At 55.5% G+C, this 16,995-nt stretch overlaps 1 protein-coding gene across 2 annotated transcripts in view; it reads left to right on the forward strand.

Annotated features, from left to right (window-relative positions):
• The window catches only part of KIAA1755 (KIAA1755 ortholog), a 40,648-nt gene extending 25,696 nt beyond the window's left edge, over window positions 1–14,952 (forward strand). For both annotated transcript variants that reach the window (XM_059133240.1, XM_059133239.1), the window contains 7 exons: window positions 67–183; window positions 1,916–2,014; window positions 2,955–3,103; window positions 5,103–5,241; window positions 6,692–6,814; window positions 7,450–7,671; window positions 11,628–14,952. In XM_059133240.1, the coding sequence (XP_058989223.1) occupies window positions 67–183; window positions 1,916–2,014; window positions 2,955–3,103; window positions 5,103–5,241; window positions 6,692–6,814; window positions 7,450–7,671; window positions 11,628–12,329 (1,551 nt within the window). In that variant the 3' untranslated portion in view covers window positions 12,330–14,952. The remainder of the gene's footprint in view (window positions 1–66; window positions 184–1,915; window positions 2,015–2,954; window positions 3,104–5,102; window positions 5,242–6,691; window positions 6,815–7,449; window positions 7,672–11,627) is intronic.
• Window positions 14,953–16,995: the final 2,043 nt, after the last annotated feature.

Below are 16,995 nucleotides of genomic sequence, written 5' to 3' on the forward strand. Positions count from 1 at the left end.
CCTTCTCAAACATATGTCCCCACCCGGAATCCTCCAGTCCTCCTGACTGACTTCTTTGATCTGCAGGTAGAGGTGGTGACCTCACTGAAGGCTCTCGGCCACCACGTGGACCCCAGCCAGCTGCCCCCAGCCCTGGAGGGCTCCCTCCCCTACTGCCACTGCGAGTGGGTGCAATTCTTCCAGGTGCCCGCCCTCACAGCCTCTACCCCCAACCCAGGCTCCTCCTCTTCCTCCCTTCATACTCTTGCTTCAGGGATTTAGCGACTCTGTCAGGTTCCAAACCAGACATTCAACAAACGTTTATGATGAGGGTTCAGAGGGTGGTGATTAAGAGCTGAGGCTCTGGGCCCAACGTGCCTGGGTTTCATTCCCCACTCTGCTGTGTGACCTTGAGTAAGTTACCTACCTTCTCTGAGTCCTTTCCTTTTAGTCCAAAATTGGGGAGGGGGCGGTAAAGATAGCTATTTCCGAGGGGGCTATTGTGAAGATTAATTGAGTTAATGTGGGCAAAGAGCTTGGAAGAGTGGCTGGTGTATACACGGCTGTGTCTGTTGTTAACTGAAAAGACATCAGCAGACATTTGTTCTGGGCCTTGCACAACTCAGAGAGCTCAGGGGCTGGCGGGGGAGGCAGACATGTTCCCTTCTGAGAGAGGAAAATCAGGAAACAGCCCGCACTGGGCTCCTTCCCCTCATGATCTCAGCCTCTCCTCAGCACAACCCCGGAGGGGGCATTTCATGTCCAGTTTAACACACGAGGACACACAGGGTGGTGTGTGTGTGTGGTGGTGGGGAGGGACTAGCACAACAGCACACAGAAGATTCCAGGCTTAAATCGCACGGAAACCAGTGCCCATAAATGTTGCCCTCGACTTTCCCTACTGCTCATCCTTGGCACTGTTCACGTTTGGGACTGGATAATTCTTCTTTTTGGGGGGGAGCTCTCTTGTGCATTGTGGCATGATTTGTACTGTCCCTGTCCGCTACCCACTCTGACAGGGGCACCTTGCAAATTACAACAACCGAAAACATCTCCAAGCATTGCCTGATGTCCCCTGGGGGACGAAATCACCCCCCCCCCCGTGAGAACCGCTGGTCCCCACTGACTGTTGCGTGCGGTGGTTTGTTTACTTGTTTGGGGCCTGGGTCCTCTCCTGTTGAGCCTGTGCCCATTTTTGAAAAGGCAGAGTGGGTTCAAAATTCAAAAATGCTGCTGAAGGGTGTATATATATTGAACGATCTCCTTTCCTATTCATTTCACCGGCCCCCCATTCCCCTCTGATGAATCCAGTGGTCTTTGAACTCTATTTTCATGAAATCTAGCCCATAGTCCCAGAATATAAAACTAATGATAATGATGGCTAAGACACTAAGTGCCTCACCCACATGAACCCGTTTCATCCTCCTGCAAGCCTGTAAGGTAGGGACGACTGCGAACCCATTTTATAGAGGAGGAAGTAGAGGCACAGAGAGGTTAGGCAACTTGCCCAAGGTCTCACAGCCTGTCAGTGGTGGAGCTGGGCTGAAGGGGGACCCAGCAGAGGATGTCCCCTATCTCTGCCCTCCCACATCTGCTCCTGCCCCTTCCCCCAGAGGATACCTTGGGTCTTCTTTCCTCTCCCTCTCTCCTTCCCAGCCCAAGTGATTCTCAAAGTGTGGTCCCTGGACCAGCAGTATCAGCACCACCTGGGAACTTACTAGGGATGTACCTTCTCAGGCCCCACCCGAAAGAATTCAATAAAGAACTCAAGAGTGGGGCTCAGCAGTCTGGATTTTGACCATCCCTCCAGGTGATTCTGATGCAGCTCAAGTTTGAGAACCATTGCTTGATGCCCGCCCTGGGTCCCCCTGGCGTGGGCAGGCGCCCTCCTCGGGGGCCCAGGCTGACACCCCGGCTCTGGTCTTCCATCATGCAGAAGTTGGACCCTTTCCTTGCTGACCTCCGCCGGGCCGCCTCCTTGCTAAAGGCTTCCATCAACCAGATTGAGAAGAGTGAGCCCCCTGGAGGGGTGCAGGTGAGCCAGGTTCATGGGGTGGGGAAGCCCCTCTGTACCCCAGATTCCGTGGACCAAGGGGCTCAGTGAAGGGGACAGCATGCTGGGCATAACCATCCCCCTTTTTCATTCATTTACTGGACTAATATTTATAGGCCACTCACTGTGTATCACGCCCTGGGGACCCCAGCCTGGGGCAAAAGGACTAGTCCCTGCCTTTGGAGGGTGTCGTGGGTGCAGTGCTAGAGGCAGTCCTTTAAAAAGCAAACAAAGAAATGGATATGTAGCTACAAAATGTGCCAAAGGCCAAGAAAGATCGAGAACCATAGGGAAAGGGGGGGGGGGGGCTCCGTAAAGAGATGGTATTTAAGCAGACTCCTGAGAATGACAAGGGGCCGGCGATGGGAACAGGAGGGGGATTGTGCCAGGTGGAGGGCAAATATGCGCCAAGGTGCTGAGGGGGGATTGTTCTGGTATGTTCTAGAAGAGCATGGAGGCCGATGTAGAACAGAGCGGTGGGAGCAGGGTAGGAGAGGAACAGAACAACAGGAGGATCTTCTAACCCCACGGAGGCTGGATCAAGGAGTTGGGCTGGGCTGGGACTCTAAGCTGCCAGAGAAGCCTCGGAGAGTTCTGAGCAGCAGGATGAACGCCTTGGTCCTCTGAGATCCTTCCAGCTGCCATATGGAGAACAGAGGGAGCCAGCGAGCTGCCGGGAGACCAGTGAAGAGGCTGGGCTGAGTGTCCCACAGAGATGAGGCGGTTGGACCAGTGAGGTTGCCATGGTGATGAGAGGAAGCATGGCTGGAGGAGATGTTTTAGAGACAGAAAGGATGGACTTTCTGCAGAACCTTGAATACCAAACTGGGGGACTCAGGCACGATCTGGGTGTGGGGAGCCCTGGGAAGGCTGTAGAGCGAGAGTGGGGATTGCGCCTCAGGCCACCTCCCTACACTGACAGGAGGCCTCCAGGTGTCTGAGCAAGTCCAAGGAGCTGATGGAGGCCGTGCTGAGGGACCCAGGCCTGCTGGGCTTCCAGCGGGAAGGGGGAGCCACTCTGGCCAAGCTGCGGCTGGAAGCTGGTAGGCTGGATTCCAACCCCAATGTCAGGTATGAACGGCCAGGGTTTTCCTCACCCACCTTTGTTCCCTGGCCCTGGGGACTTGGCCCCCACCAAGGGGGCCCTAAGGACATCTAGGATGGGGGCATTTGCAGGGCTCATATCCTGGGCTGAGGCTTTGGTAAGGTTCCCGTCCCTTCTTTGCTGCCTCTCCTTCAGCCCCGGCCCTCCTCAGCCCAGGTAGGTGTCCAAAGACAGCCCCTGCTCACTTCTGGTCACCCTCGAGCACTTTCTCTGACTTTCTAAGACACTAGGCTGTGTCCCTTCAAGGTCCATCTTGTTTATTCCCCAGAAGAACCTCGTGAGGGCCGTACCATCCTCATTTGGCCGATGGGAGGCCGAGGCTCGGGGAAATGCTCTAATGGCACGGCCCGCCTTCCCTGGTGGGCTCCTCAGCCCCGCTCAGGGAACCTTAGGTGGCATCAGTGGTGTCAGAGCCACAGAACAACAGACACATATTCCTGGAAAGTACTGGTTTGCTTACATTTCGGGGTGGGAGGTGCAAGTCAGTAATTAAATCCGTCAGTAATTGGAGCTATTTTATCTCCATTAGAACAAACACAATTACAAAGTTTACACAAGCTTCCAAGAATCATTTGTTTATTTAACCAACACCTGAATAGTACTTAGTATGAGCACAGCCCTGTCCTAAGGGCTTTGCAAATATTAACTTGTTTAATTCCCACTAGGAGGAATCTAGCATTACCCCCCTTTTACAAAGGAGGGGCCTGAGGCCCAGAGGGAGGTTGAGTGACTTTCCCAGGATCACACAGCTGACCTGTACCGGGGTCCAGACTTCAACCCAGGCAGCCTGAACCTGTCACCTTGAACTGCAGCCACAGACAGATTCACGCTGATGTGGGGCCTGGTGCTGGGCTGGAGCCATCTCCCTGCCCCTCACACGGCTTGGTGGGGCTCGCACGGTCCTTCCCAGCATGACCCCACCTCCCTGGCTGGTTCCCTGGCTCCTCTGTCCTCCGTGGGCCTCTCCAGACTGTTGGCTCCCAGAAGTTCCACCAGGGGGCGCTGTGGTCCCACATGAGCCGCTGAGCCTACTTGTTCTGTGGGGAGGACCCTGCAGCTCCCGGTCCGCCCTCACGCCCGCCCCTGCCTCTCTCTGTCCCTCCAGGCAGGCTGGTATTTTCCAGCCGGAGCACCACCGACCCTGGGCCCTCATCCCTTCCTGGAAGGGCAGCGATCTGTGGGAAGCTGCCGTCCGTTGAGGAGGCCCAGAGCAAGGATAGCAGGCTTTCCTTCCAAAGCATTGTTTTCTTTTTTCCTTCTCAAGTTAAGACCCCATAGGGCAGGAGAGGGTGGAGTAGGATTCCTCCCCTCCCCGCAGTGTTACCACGCCTCACTCCGGTCGGTCTGCGTCCCTTCACTTATGTCTCACTGGCTTTGTCAATATTTAAAAAGCTGCACACCAGGTTTCAATACAGAATGCCATGCATGAGAGTCTGTTCCTCTCTCTGGACCGCAGTTTTCCCATCTGTAAAATGGAGGCTGGGCTACGAGGGTGTGTTACGCCCACTCACCATCTTTACAATAGAAGTAATAAGCGCTAACGCACACTGTGTGGTGGGCACTGTGTTAGGAGGTTTGAGTGTGTGAGAGCTGTTTCTCAACCTTCACTGCCCCCGGAACTGTCCAAGAAGCTTTAGAAAGCACTGATGTCCACGCCGCACTCAGTCTGATTCTGCGGCTTGGGGTGTGTGTGAAGATTTGAACCCAGATCTGTCCAGTCCACTTCATATCCTCCCGGGGAAGGGGAAGGGGTCATTTGCTTTCCTGCTGTGTCCTCTGGTCTTCCCAGTCCCTTGGAAGGCCAAGTCTGAGGTCCAGAGAGGTATAGGGACCTATCAAAGGTCACACAGCAACTCAGCAGCTGGAATCCCCAGGCCAGAACCATGGAATTGGTGGGAGGTTGCAGGCAGGTACTGGTGGGGAGGAACATCTGGGGCCCCTTTTTCCCCCTCTTCTGCCTCCCAGGAGCCATCTGGCTGAAGCTGTCGCCTTATACGGCCTCGTGGATGAGCGGCTGCATGTCCTAGTCAGTGCATCTAACCATCTTCTGGGGAGGCTGGAGCTCCGGATCCGCCTGGGCCGTCTGGAAGCTGCCATCCTCCAGGTGAAAGGGGAGGCTGGCTTCCCTGCAGAGAAAACCCTGCCCCAGGTCCTGCCCCAGCAGGCACTCTGCTCTGGCGTAAGGACACAAGGCTGGCCATTCTTCAATGCCAGGCGGGCCTCCGGTGACATGACCGTGACATGGCATTCTCTAGGTGCCAGACGTGTGAAGGCATAACCCCCCCCCCCACCAAGCCCTACCCCGCCAAGCCCTGGGCCAGAGCCTCTGCACCTACCAGGATTTTCCAACCCATCCCTTGCCAGGGATGTGGGAGGATGCCGGGATTCCTCCCACTCATTGATGAGGATGTGGAGGCTGGGAGACATGACATCACCTGCCTGTGGTCATACACCTGGGGATCCCGGAGCCTGCCCCTGGCATCACTGCTCTGACTGCCGGGGTCTCGAGCCAGTGCATCCCTCCAGGCTGGAGCTGTGGAGCATGCAGACAGCATGGGCGCTAATCCTGGCTCCAGCCACTGATGATGACCCTAGGCAGGTTATTGCACTGTTCGCTGCCTCAGTTTCCCCATCTGTTCAGTGGGGAATAATGTAAGTGCCTGCTGTGCTGGGCTTTTTGAGGATAAAATGAGTGAATATATACTCTTGAAGGCATCCCAGAATCAGAAGGGGACTTTTGCTTAGGGGTTGGAGAGCCGCTGTCCCTTGCTGATTCCTCATGTCTGCCCCATTTTTCCTCTGAATAAGTTGAGGCCCAGAAAGGGGAAGTGAATTGCCCAGTTGATACACTGAGTACATAGCACCTTACTTCATAGCACCTATGCACCTTACTCCACAGAAGGCAGCTTTTCCTCTGGCACTGTTTGTACACCTCTGAGGGTGGGGAACTCACTACTCTCAAGGCCGCCTCTTCTATGATTGGTGCCAGCAAGTGGTTAGACGAAGCGAAATTTGCTACCCTGTGACTTGGTTCAAACAAGTGTGCATGATGCTGGCCAGGCCAGATGCCCTCTGGGGTCCCCTTCGGGGAGTATTCTCCCCTTTAGGTATTTGTTTTGATTTAATTTAATTTAATGTAATTAATTTAACTTAATTTATTTGAGCAAGAGAGGGAGTTAGCAAAAGAGAAGGATCAAGGGGACAAGCAGAGGAAGAAGGAGAAGTAGACTTTCTGCCTAACAGGGCGCTCAAGGCAGGGCTCAGTCCTGGGGCTATGTGATCATGACCTGAGCCAGGGGTAAATGCTTAACTGACTGAGTCACCCAGGCTCTCTTTCCCTTCAGGTAGCTGAAGAACATGACAATGCACCCAACCTCCCCAAGCTGTTGCTCCTGCCCAGACCTGGGATGGTGTCAGTCTAGGCCAGTGGGCACAGGTCCAGCCACTGAAAAACTGAGGACAAGAAGATCCTCATCTCCAAGGGAGTTGGGGAACCAGCTAAGAGACATCCCCCAGGTCCCCCACCATGTCCAAACTTCCCTCCCCTGCCCTAGGTCAGCAACTGGATGGAGCAGGAGGGGAGCCGGTGCCTGCAAGCGCTGACCCCCAAAGACAGAAGCTTGGAGACCGTGGAGAAGGCACACATGGAGTTTGAGGACTTCTTTCTCCAGGCTGCAGTGCGTCCCTAAGACTGGGAGCAGGACCAGGGCACATGGAGAGGGCGGTGGAGGAGGAGGGCATGGCTGGGGCAAAGGTGTGGAGGTTGGAGAGCACAATGAAACTTCCAGAGATAGTGAGAAGACCAGCTGAGATCACAGAGGGTTCAGCTTAGATGCTATCTCCTCCAGGAAGCCTTCCAGGATCATCACTAGACCAAAAAACCTCTCTCAGAATCCCTGGAAGATTTCATTAAATGCAGATTCCAGAGTCCCACCTGAGACCTATTCAGTCAGACTCGGAGATCGGGGCAAGGAATTTGTATCCTTGATGTACTGGACCCTAGTTCAGCCCCTTTCAGTTCTCAGGGAGTTCCTAGGCCAGCAAGGACTGGGGGAGACATGTGGGGACATGCAGCAGGAGCCCCAAACCCAGGCCCTGGGTCAGGGAAGTTTTCCAGAAGGAGATAACTCTAAGCAGAGTCCCAGTGAGGCAAGTGGGCTGCTGAGGCAGAGGCCTGGCCTCATTTTACAGATGAGGTAACAGAGGTCTGGCAAGTGTCACCACCCAGCGGCCGGACAGTGGAGGTTCCTGACCTCCAGAGGAGGCCTCGGCTAGGATGGGAACTGAGTGGACCCCTCCTCTCCCCGCTCAGGCCCAGTACCGCCGTGGCCTGGAGCTGTCCAAGCAGGCGGCTGAGCTGGGAGCCACAGCCAGAGGAAGCAGCGCGGCGGGAGGAGCAGAGTTCCCGGAGCTGGCAGCCTTCGCTTCCACCCAGCGGGCCTTCCAGGCGAAGCTGACCCACTTCTACATGGCAGCTGAGCGGCAGCGCACGGACCTGGAGACGCTGCTCCACCTGCATCTCTTCTGCAAGAAGGTGAGCCTGTGGCCGCCTGCCAGGACCCCTCCCCGCCCTCTGCCGCTGCAAGCTGGGGTGGGGACAGCAACCAGCCCCCGTGCAGCCCTGGGCTCTTCCTTCTGTAACCCTGTAGGGTAGGAGGAGAGCATGACCTGCATTTTCTTCCCCCAGGTGGGAAGAGAGCCATGTGGGAGAGGACAGGTTACCCCCCTAAATCAGTCCTGGCTGATCTCTGACCTCAGCTTGTCCCACTACACCCGGCAGCCTCCTGGCGACCCGAGTGTCAGCTCTCGGAGGACACTCAGAATCACCTGCTTCTCCAACATTGGGATTAGGGGAAGCGTTCCAGGTGTTTTCCAGAATCCAATCGAAGCCATAGACTTCGTCTCCATGGAGAGCTCACTAGGACGACTGCAGGTAGTCAGACCAGGTCAAGAACGTTGATCTTGCCCCACCCCCCGTTGCGGAGCTGGGAAAACAGGATCAGAGAAGGGCTGTCATTTAGCCAACGTCACACAGCAAGCTCATGGCACCATTCTAGTGCCTTTCCCATGCCTCACCTTGCCCTGCACAGATGGTGGGAGCTGGGGAAGGGGAGGCGGTTGGAACAGGTAGGCCCAAAAGGCTACTCTGAGCACCCTCAGAACAGAGGCCTCAGTCTTTGCCAGGAACCCAGAGTTTGGCTAGGAGTGGGGAGGAGAGGGTAGGGCTCCTCTGGGGGATGGGAGTGTGGCAGTGCTGGGGTAGCAAGCAAGAAGAACTCCTTTGCTTTGCGTCCATCATCTCTTCGTAATCCAGTGAAGCAAGGTTGAGTGGTCCCATTCTACAGATGAGCAAACTGAGGCCCCAAGAGGGAAAGGGCTTTGTGTAAGGCCACACAGCTGTGGAAAAGAAGATTTGGAATTTAAACACAGATGGATTCATGATGCTCTCTGTTCTTCTCCAAAGATGCGAGGGCAGGTGGTAATAGATTCCCCTGTTCCAACAGGCGTGATGATGATGATGATGGTGATATGATTATTATGAGATGAGTCCACATTAGTGACTGTGGACTCCATGCCAGACACTCCGACAAGTGCTTCACAAACCTTGCTTGACTTGATCTCATCATCTCTATTTGTTCTTTTTTAATTTAATTTTTTTAAAGTAGGTTCTATGCTTAATGTGGGGTTCGAACTCACACCCCGAGATCAGGTCCCATGGTCTACTGACTGAGCCAGCTAGGTGCCCCTAATCTCACCATATCTTTATGAGGGAGGGGTGCCAACATTGTTTCCATTCTGCAGATGAGTAAATGGAGGCCCAATGACGGAAGTGTCTCTCGTTCCTGTTTCCCCAGTGGGCCAGTGACCAAGCAGGATTTGATTTAAGACCCCCACCCCCACCTCTCCCAAATCCATTTAGTCAAATCTCTCATTTTCTTGGTGGAGAACTAGGCTTAGGAGGACAAGGGAACAGCCCGGGCTACCCCAGATGGGCCAAGAACCCACAGTTCTGGCCCAGGCCCAGTGCCCTCAGACTCACCCCCTCACACAGAGTGTGGGAAGGGCCAGTTGTCAGGCTGGCCCAGTACACAGGAGACAGAAAACACGGGATGCTTTGGAGGGCGGCAAGAGGGACTCTGGTCAAGTCCCGCCTGGGGCAAAGGGAGGACAGGCCACTCTCTGTCTCTGTGGGGCCGCTGGATGTGGATGTGGTCAGTGGCACCAAAGGGACCTCCTCCCAGCTGACAGGAGAGAGCCAAGCAGTGGCCGCATCTGAGGTTCAGAGTCAGGGACAGCTTCTGCCCGCACAGGCCGTGTGACCTCAGTGAGGTCTCTACTGCTCTGGGTCTCAGCTCCTTGTCAGGAATAACAATCATAACAGGGATCGTAACCAATGCTTCTATAGTTCCTGTTACGTGGTGGCCTTGCTTATCATTCACGTGTCATCTTATTGTCACACCCACCTTTGGAGGCAGGTGCTATGATTATGCCCATTTTATGCATGAGGAAACACAGAGAAGTCAAACAACTCCTCCAGGGTCACACAGGGGGAAGTGGCAGAGCTGAGATTCCAACCCAGGTCCCCGGGCTCTGGGGCCAGCCTCGCTGGGTAGTGAGAGGAGGAAATGAAATGTAAGTAACCCTCCCCTCCCCCGCCCCCGGGGCTGTATTCTAATTTGGTGTTGTTATTATCGACACCGATAGGATCATCATTAGTAGCAGTAGGAGTGGTGGTAATGCCTCACGGGTTGAGGGCATCTGGCAGCTTCTCTCACTTGCTTACTAATTTCAGCCCAGATCAGCCCCGTAGAGCAGACTCACTGCGACTCTGTGCCTTCTCACTCGCTCTTCCTCGAGACCTGCTGGTTTCTTGTCTTCAGCGCTCAGCTCACATGTCCCCCACCTCCCGCCTGGCTGTCTGCCCCCCTCCCCTGCCCATCTCTCTGGTCACCCTGTTTGTCTCATTTCAAGGTGCTCACTGTGATCTGGAAGGATCCTGTGGCTTCATCACCCCCCAGGGAGGTGAGCCCCGGGACTGTGCCCTCATCCTTCCCAGGTGCCTGGGACGGGGCAGGTCCCCATAGAGGTCAAGCGGCCAGAGGGAGAGTGAGGAGTGAGGCAGAGGAAGGAAGACTGGGGGGCAGGGGGGCATGTGGCAAGATAGAGCTCCCCCCGCACACGCCCCCCCCCCCACAGGCCTGGAAATCCTACAGGAGGTGGGAGCCTGACTTGGAATCCCACCATGGCCATCTCGCTGTTTGACCCGTGCTCCTCTCTGGGCCTGAATCCTGATCCACACACCCAAAGGGTTGGTAAGATGATGGCAAAGGTGCTGCCCATCCCTGCCCAGCCCAGCCTGGAAGATGGAGCCCCAGCCAGGCGGACAGACAGACAAGACAGCCCTGGGCTGGGCCCAGCCCCAGGCTGAGAGCGTGCATCCGGCAGCTTTGGCACTAAATAATAATAAAACAATTGTGCCACTAACAGAGAGTTATGGAGCCCTTTCCCAGCCATGAGCTCCGTGTGCTGCCGTGAATATGAAGCCATTTATCTAAAGACAAGTTCCCTTAATCCGCGGAAAGATGGTTTCCTTGGAGAAAACGGTTCTCCAATCCCCACAGCTAACAGCTCGCTGTCGGCTTCTAAATTAATGGAGAGAAAGATTATGTTTTTCACGAGCTGCTGGGAACGTGTTGGCTCCTTTGCAGCCTGCAGACATTTTGTGGGTGAAGTAGGGACAGTAGAATCCCAAAATGAGGCAGAAGCCCAGCGGAATGGACACCCCCACCCTGGGCCTGGGTCAGCTGGTGGTCTCGCTGGTGAGTGTGTGGGCACTGCCCTCGCTGGAACAGTTTCCCTCATGCAAGGACAGGCTTGAGAGAGAAATCTGTGGAAAGCTGGACGCATCTGAGTTCAAGTCCCAGCTCCCTCCTGATTTGCCGCGTGACCTGGGGCAAGTGATTTCATGTGTCTGAGCCTTGGTTTCCCCCTCTGTGAAATGGGCTGCTGGTACTATTCAGTGCCATCATACATGAGCTACCCAGAGCTTGGCAAACAGTCGGTGCTCAATAAATACCCATGAGATGCCTCCCTCCGTGCCACTCAGAACGGGTGAAGACAGTGTTTCCACCATCCGAGAACCCGAATGATCCGCTAGTACCACTTCCCCTTCTTGAGAAGGAAAGGCAGAGCCCCAGCAAGAGGTGAGTCTTTGTGGGCCCCCGAGGGGAGGAGACCATGCCTGAGGCTCCAAAGGGGGCTGAGGCCCGTTAGCTGATGGCAGGTGTGTTTACCTCAGGGAAGAGAGGGGACCCGTTGTCTTCGCTGGCAGCAGAGACATTCAGGGCCACGCACAGGAAACCAGGGCATTGACTGGGCGCTTCTTATGACTTCATCCCAACCGTACTTCCTCTCTGCTTGGAGACGGGCCTCCCTATCCTATGTCCTGCTCCTAGACTGAACCCCAACTTCCTCTCTTGTCGCCCCCAGATGACCTGGTTTCACACAGACTGCCAGGACCTGATGAGGCAGCTCAGGCTGGGCAAGGCCCAGAGGGCCAGCCCCGGGGACCAGCGCCGCCTCGACCGCTACCGGCAGCGCCTGGCCTTGGAGTTCCCCGCAGAGAAGCTCACGGCCATGGGGCTGCAGGTGGCCTCACTGAGCCAGGAGGGCCTGGGCCAGGACCTGTGGGAGGAGGCCCGGGTGAGGCACGAGGAGATCCAGACCCTTCTGAAGAAGGCCCTGGCCCACTGCCCATGCCCAGAGGGGCCCAAGGCCCGCTCAGCACCCCCGGAAGTCAGAAGGGCAGCTCCCAAGGGCCAGGGTCCGAATGGAGATGTTGCTTCCAGAGGAAGGTGGGGCCTGCCCCCTTCGGACTTACCGGGCCTGGACCATTTACCAAATCCCTGCTGGCCTCGGGCCCACAGAGAGGGACAGAACAGAAATGTGAAGGTGGGCTTTCTGCCCCAGGAAGCTGGTCGGGCCGTAGAGGCTGAAGAAGGCAAAGGCCCCCAGGAGCCCTTTTGGTTTCCAGCCCCTGAGCCCTTCTTTGACCCCCTCTTCTCCCGGCAGCGACTCCTCAGGCAGAACAAGGCCCCCCACCCTACTGGGGGCAGCTTCTCCTCGGAGGGGACAGACTCACAGACGTCTCTGGAGGACTCACCCCAGACGAGTCCCCCTGCCTCCCTCTAGCTAGGACCTCCACCAATGGCACCAGGCCTCAAGGGTGGCTGGGGAGGGGCCCAGCGACAGGAGGGAGCCCCAGCTGGGGCTCGTGAGCACTCACTGTGTGTTTGACCCACGCTGGGAGAGGGGAAGAAGCTGAACCTGTTCCCCTGCCCCAGAAACTTCTAGAAAGACGTGACTCACCATCAGAATAGTGAGAATGGAGAGCAAAGCAGGACACGGTGGAGCCCAGGACCGACTCCACAACCCCCGGGGCCCGTGGTGGAAAGAGCTGTTGGTACAGACCCTTTCAGAGGTCTTAGTCTCAGGCAAGCCAGACACCCACCGGGAGTGCAGGGGTGCATAAGCTGCCCCTGGGGGCCCACGGGACCCCGTTGCCAGAAGTGGGGGGGATTCGGGCTCCGCTTCTGATCCAGGACGGGGATCCCGGTGGCTTTTTATTTGGCTGTGATTTCAGGAACCAGTGGTGGAGGAGAAGGGAGGTGAGTGGGAGGAATAAAGGGTGTGTGGTCAAGTGAATCCCGTGCTGGCTGATGGTTTCTTCTCTGGGCCGGCCTGGGGCAAAGTGAATCCCAGAAAGAGGAAGGGCAGGGAAAGCTCGCTCTCTCGCTGGCTCTCGCTCTCAAGGGCTCCTCCCACGGACAAGGCCATCCTCTCACCCTCCAGGGTTCCTGGTCTGGTCCTCTCTCTGGGTGCTCCAGAGAAAACCCTCTCCCCCTCTGATGTTCTGTCTTCTCTCGCCCCGCACCCATTTCAGACTCTATGAATTCCACTCCCCCCACCCCAGGTCCCCACCCCACTCGCCCTGCTTTAGGCAACGCTTCTGGTGCCCAGTGTCTTAGCCTCGTGCTGGTGGTTGGGGTGGGTGAGAGCGGGGAGACCACATCTCCATCCAGCAGGGGGATGGGCCCCTCTGATCTCACGGCGAAGCGGGGGAGTGAAGTTCTTGTCCCACGGAGTTGAAGAATGAATTTTGGGGACAAAGGAGAGTGAGTAATGAGGTGGAGTTTTACTAAACAAGAACACAGACAAAGGAATCTCGGGAGTGAGAGGGGTCCTGACAGGGAGGCCGATGTGGGTCCCCATTGACACTCTTTTATTTAGGACTGATCGGGGCCCTGTGGCCTTATCATTCTTGTGCTGTCTTGGTTTGAGTAAGGACCGGTGATAACATCTTGAATAGCCTCCTTCTTCTTTGGGGTCAAGTTATTCTTTGCTGGTCACAATGTGACTGTCATAAAAAGATTCCCCACCTCTGACGCCTAGGGCAGGGTCGTCTGCTTTGTTCCTTTATTTCTGGTTTTGTTAGGCCTCAGCATTTCTGGAATTTCTGTGAGCCTAATCATGTAGCTCCTTACCTATCTCTCTCTACCTAGCCCTGCCTGTTGCTTCTCGAGTATCTAAAGATTCTATTTATTTATTTGACACACACAGAGAGAGGTCACAAGTAGGCAGAGAGGCAGGCAGAGAGAGAGAGAGAGAAGCAGGCTCCCTGCTGAACAGAGAGCCCGGTACGGGGCTTGATCCCAGGACCCTGAGATCATGACCTGAGCCGAAAGCAGGGCTTAACCCACTGAGCCACCCAGGCACCCCTCTTCTTGAGTATCTAGAAGACTGCCAGGCTTTCACATCACCCTGAGTAACCCTGGCTAGCACCTCCACTGAAGGTCATTTTGCTGGGAAAGGGTGAACCCCCCCATCTCCATCTAGAATGCATTAACAAGGTGGCCTCTGGGGGCCTGGCCCTGGAATTTTCCTGACTCTGGGCAGAGGGTGGGTACTCAGCTCAGCTCTGGAAAGAGAGGGAGGCGGGACTGGAGCATGCCTAGGGGGACTAGGCGAGTGTTTCTTTGGAGACAGCTCAGCAAAGAAAGTAACACAAACCTCAATGCCCAAGATGGCTTCAGCAATCTTCTAGGACTCCAGATTTTTTTCACATGTGCTCTGTGGCCTGTCTGCCTCAGAGCCTTGAGCAGAGCTGATCAAAGGCAGCTTCCTAGGGGGTCCCACCCAGATAATTAAAAGCAGGGCCTGGGAGCCAAGGCAGGGCTAGAATCTGCCTTTGTAATCAAGAGCTCAGGTGTTTCTCCTGTGACAAGGCGAGGTGGGGTATGGTGGGACAACGCTTGGAGCTGGGGTCCGAGCGGGGCTGGCCCCCCCAGCCCAGGCCAGCTTTCATTCTTACGTTCCACTCTCCTGCCTTCCATCCACACTGGCCAGAGGATGCAGGAGGCAGTTGCTGAGCCCACCTCCATCCATGCCTGTCGCCTCAGAGGGGGGCTGAAGGCTCTTGAAATGCTGTTGCTATAGCAACAGCATCCAACCAGTGGGGACCACAGGCAGGGAGCCAGGGCACCTGGGGTGCAAGGATGGAAACTAACTTTGGAGAGAGGAGAATACAGACGCTGCAAGGGAAAGGGGGGATGGGGAAGGGGATGGATGGTTCCAGAATCCTTACAAGGGAGGGCTCCCCAAAGCCATCTTGTGCATCCCTCTGTCTCTAAAAAGAGCCAACCCCCAACACCCCGTCTACATCCAGCAGTGCATGGTGGGGAGAGGGGATGCAGAAATGAAATCTAATGATGAATAATGACATATACAAATAATAAATAATAATAGTAATAGCTAACATTTCGTCTGCAATTTCTTTGTGCCTACCTCGGGACTAAGCACAGTAGACGCTTTCCAGGGCTCCCTGGATCCTTCACAACAGTCCTGTGAGGCCAATACCAAGTTCAGTCCATCTTAATGAGGAGGAAACAGACATTTGAAGTGCCATACGGCAAGTGGCAGAGTCAGGACGTGGGGCCACGCTGACATTTTGGACTCATCTTGGGACAGTTTGGGCGGATTGCTGCTTCTGCACCAGCCACACGCTTTGTCCCCTCAGAAATCGTGCTGAGCCTGGCCGCTGCTGTGTACCCCAGCCGCCTCTGCTGGGCTGGTCTTGGTCCTCTGGGCGAGGCACCTCCGGTCTCCCGTAGCCCGCGAGCCAGTGTGGCAAAGTGGTCAGTCGCATGGCTCAGGAGCTGGACAGACCAAATTTCCGCCCGGGCTCTGTGCCTCAAGACCTGTGCATCCTTGGCCAAGTGATGCTACCTTTCTGTGCCTTGGTTTCCTTCCCCATACAATGAGGATAATCAGATCTCAAAGCCTCGCTGTCAGTGCTAAATGAGTTCTGATGTGGAAAGTGCTGGGAAAGGTGCCTGGAGCATACTAAGTGCTTGAGGAGTGGTATCTAGCATCAGCATTGTACTCTGGCACCACCCCGGCCAGCCCATGCTTTCACTATCCAGCCGATCAAGGAAGAAATTTCTCCAGAGGCCACCAAGAGATTCCAAAAGAACGTTCTGCTCTTTGAATTGTGTGGACTTCTTAATTAGTTTTTTGATTGACTTCTGCCCTAACCTGCCCATGGTGGGGTTGTGGCATGTGGTCTCCCCCAGGAGACGCCCCACAAGTGACCACAGAGCTATGTGTCAGCAAAGCCTCAGCCCCTCAGAGGCCGCTCTGGGGAGTGGAGGTTCAGGGTCCCTCCGTGCTGGTGGAAAGTCTGCCAGTGACATGACTGCGTCTAGCTCACCATGATGGGAGCTCCTTTCTTGTGCTTGAGGGGTTGGTGGGCACAAGGTGGTGGAAGGGGCAAGGCCCGAGAGGCAGGGACCTCCAGCGGCATTTACCCGCTGCTGCTGACTGCCCACATGACGCTGGGCAGGTTGCTTCCCCTCTGGCTTATCTGTCCAATCAGGTCACTAAATGAATAAGGAATTTTCTCATCTTTAGAGTCAGAGAGCCCTGCCTTTGAAGCTAAGCTTAACAGCCTAAGGACTCTGAGCAGAGGGCCACCTCTCAGTTTTTCCACCTGCACAATGGGTTATCAAGGCTCCCGGGCCAGAGTGATAAGATCTCTGCATCCCCGAACTCCATACCAGACCTCTTTCCCTCTCCAGAGGGGTGACTGTCTGGTCAGGGAGCAAAGCCTTAGAAACCCACTGGGCGGTGACTTGGTGCAGAGGTAAGACTGAGCCGAAATAGAAGTTAAGGCACTCGACAGTTTACAAGGTACTTTTTTATCCATCCGTTCTCTTACAATCCTGAGGGCACAAAAGTCATACTTTGGGATGTCCCCATGTTACAAATGAGAAGACTGAATAAAGACGGGCGAAAGGAGGTGCCCTAACCAAGGTCAGATGACAAGGAAAGGGGTCACAGGACAAAGAGGGGAAAGCTCAGGATCTGGACCCTGGTCTGATTAATGGCAAATTTGGGAGCGCAGATAAGCCTCCAACTTGTCGGCCACTCTGATGTGGGCACCCCCCCCACCCTCCTGCCCTCGAGTTAGCCTGCCAGACCCGGACAGGGTGGCTGGTCGGAGTCAGGGCACAGGCTGCCCTCATAAAACAGGGACATTGTGTCCTCTGGGGACTGTGTACTGGCCTCCAGCCTGGAATAAATCCATCAGCCTCAAAACCCCACCCTAACAACCTTCCACCTAAAGAACCGGCTTTCTGAGGCTGGAGCCAGTGGGGCCTCTGGAAATAAGTGCTCTGGGTAGGCAACAGGACTCCCGAAGTCCCATCACCTTCTGTTCGGAGCGTGATGAGGGACCCTGGGTGAACCCCTGCACTCCTCAGGCCTCACTTGCTCCATCTGTGAAATGGGATGGGACCAG

This window comes from Mustela lutreola, chromosome 9 (assembly GCF_030435805.1).
Source record: "Mustela lutreola isolate mMusLut2 chromosome 9, mMusLut2.pri, whole genome shotgun sequence".
In the NCBI taxonomy this organism is placed as follows: domain Eukaryota; kingdom Metazoa; phylum Chordata; class Mammalia; order Carnivora; family Mustelidae; genus Mustela; species Mustela lutreola.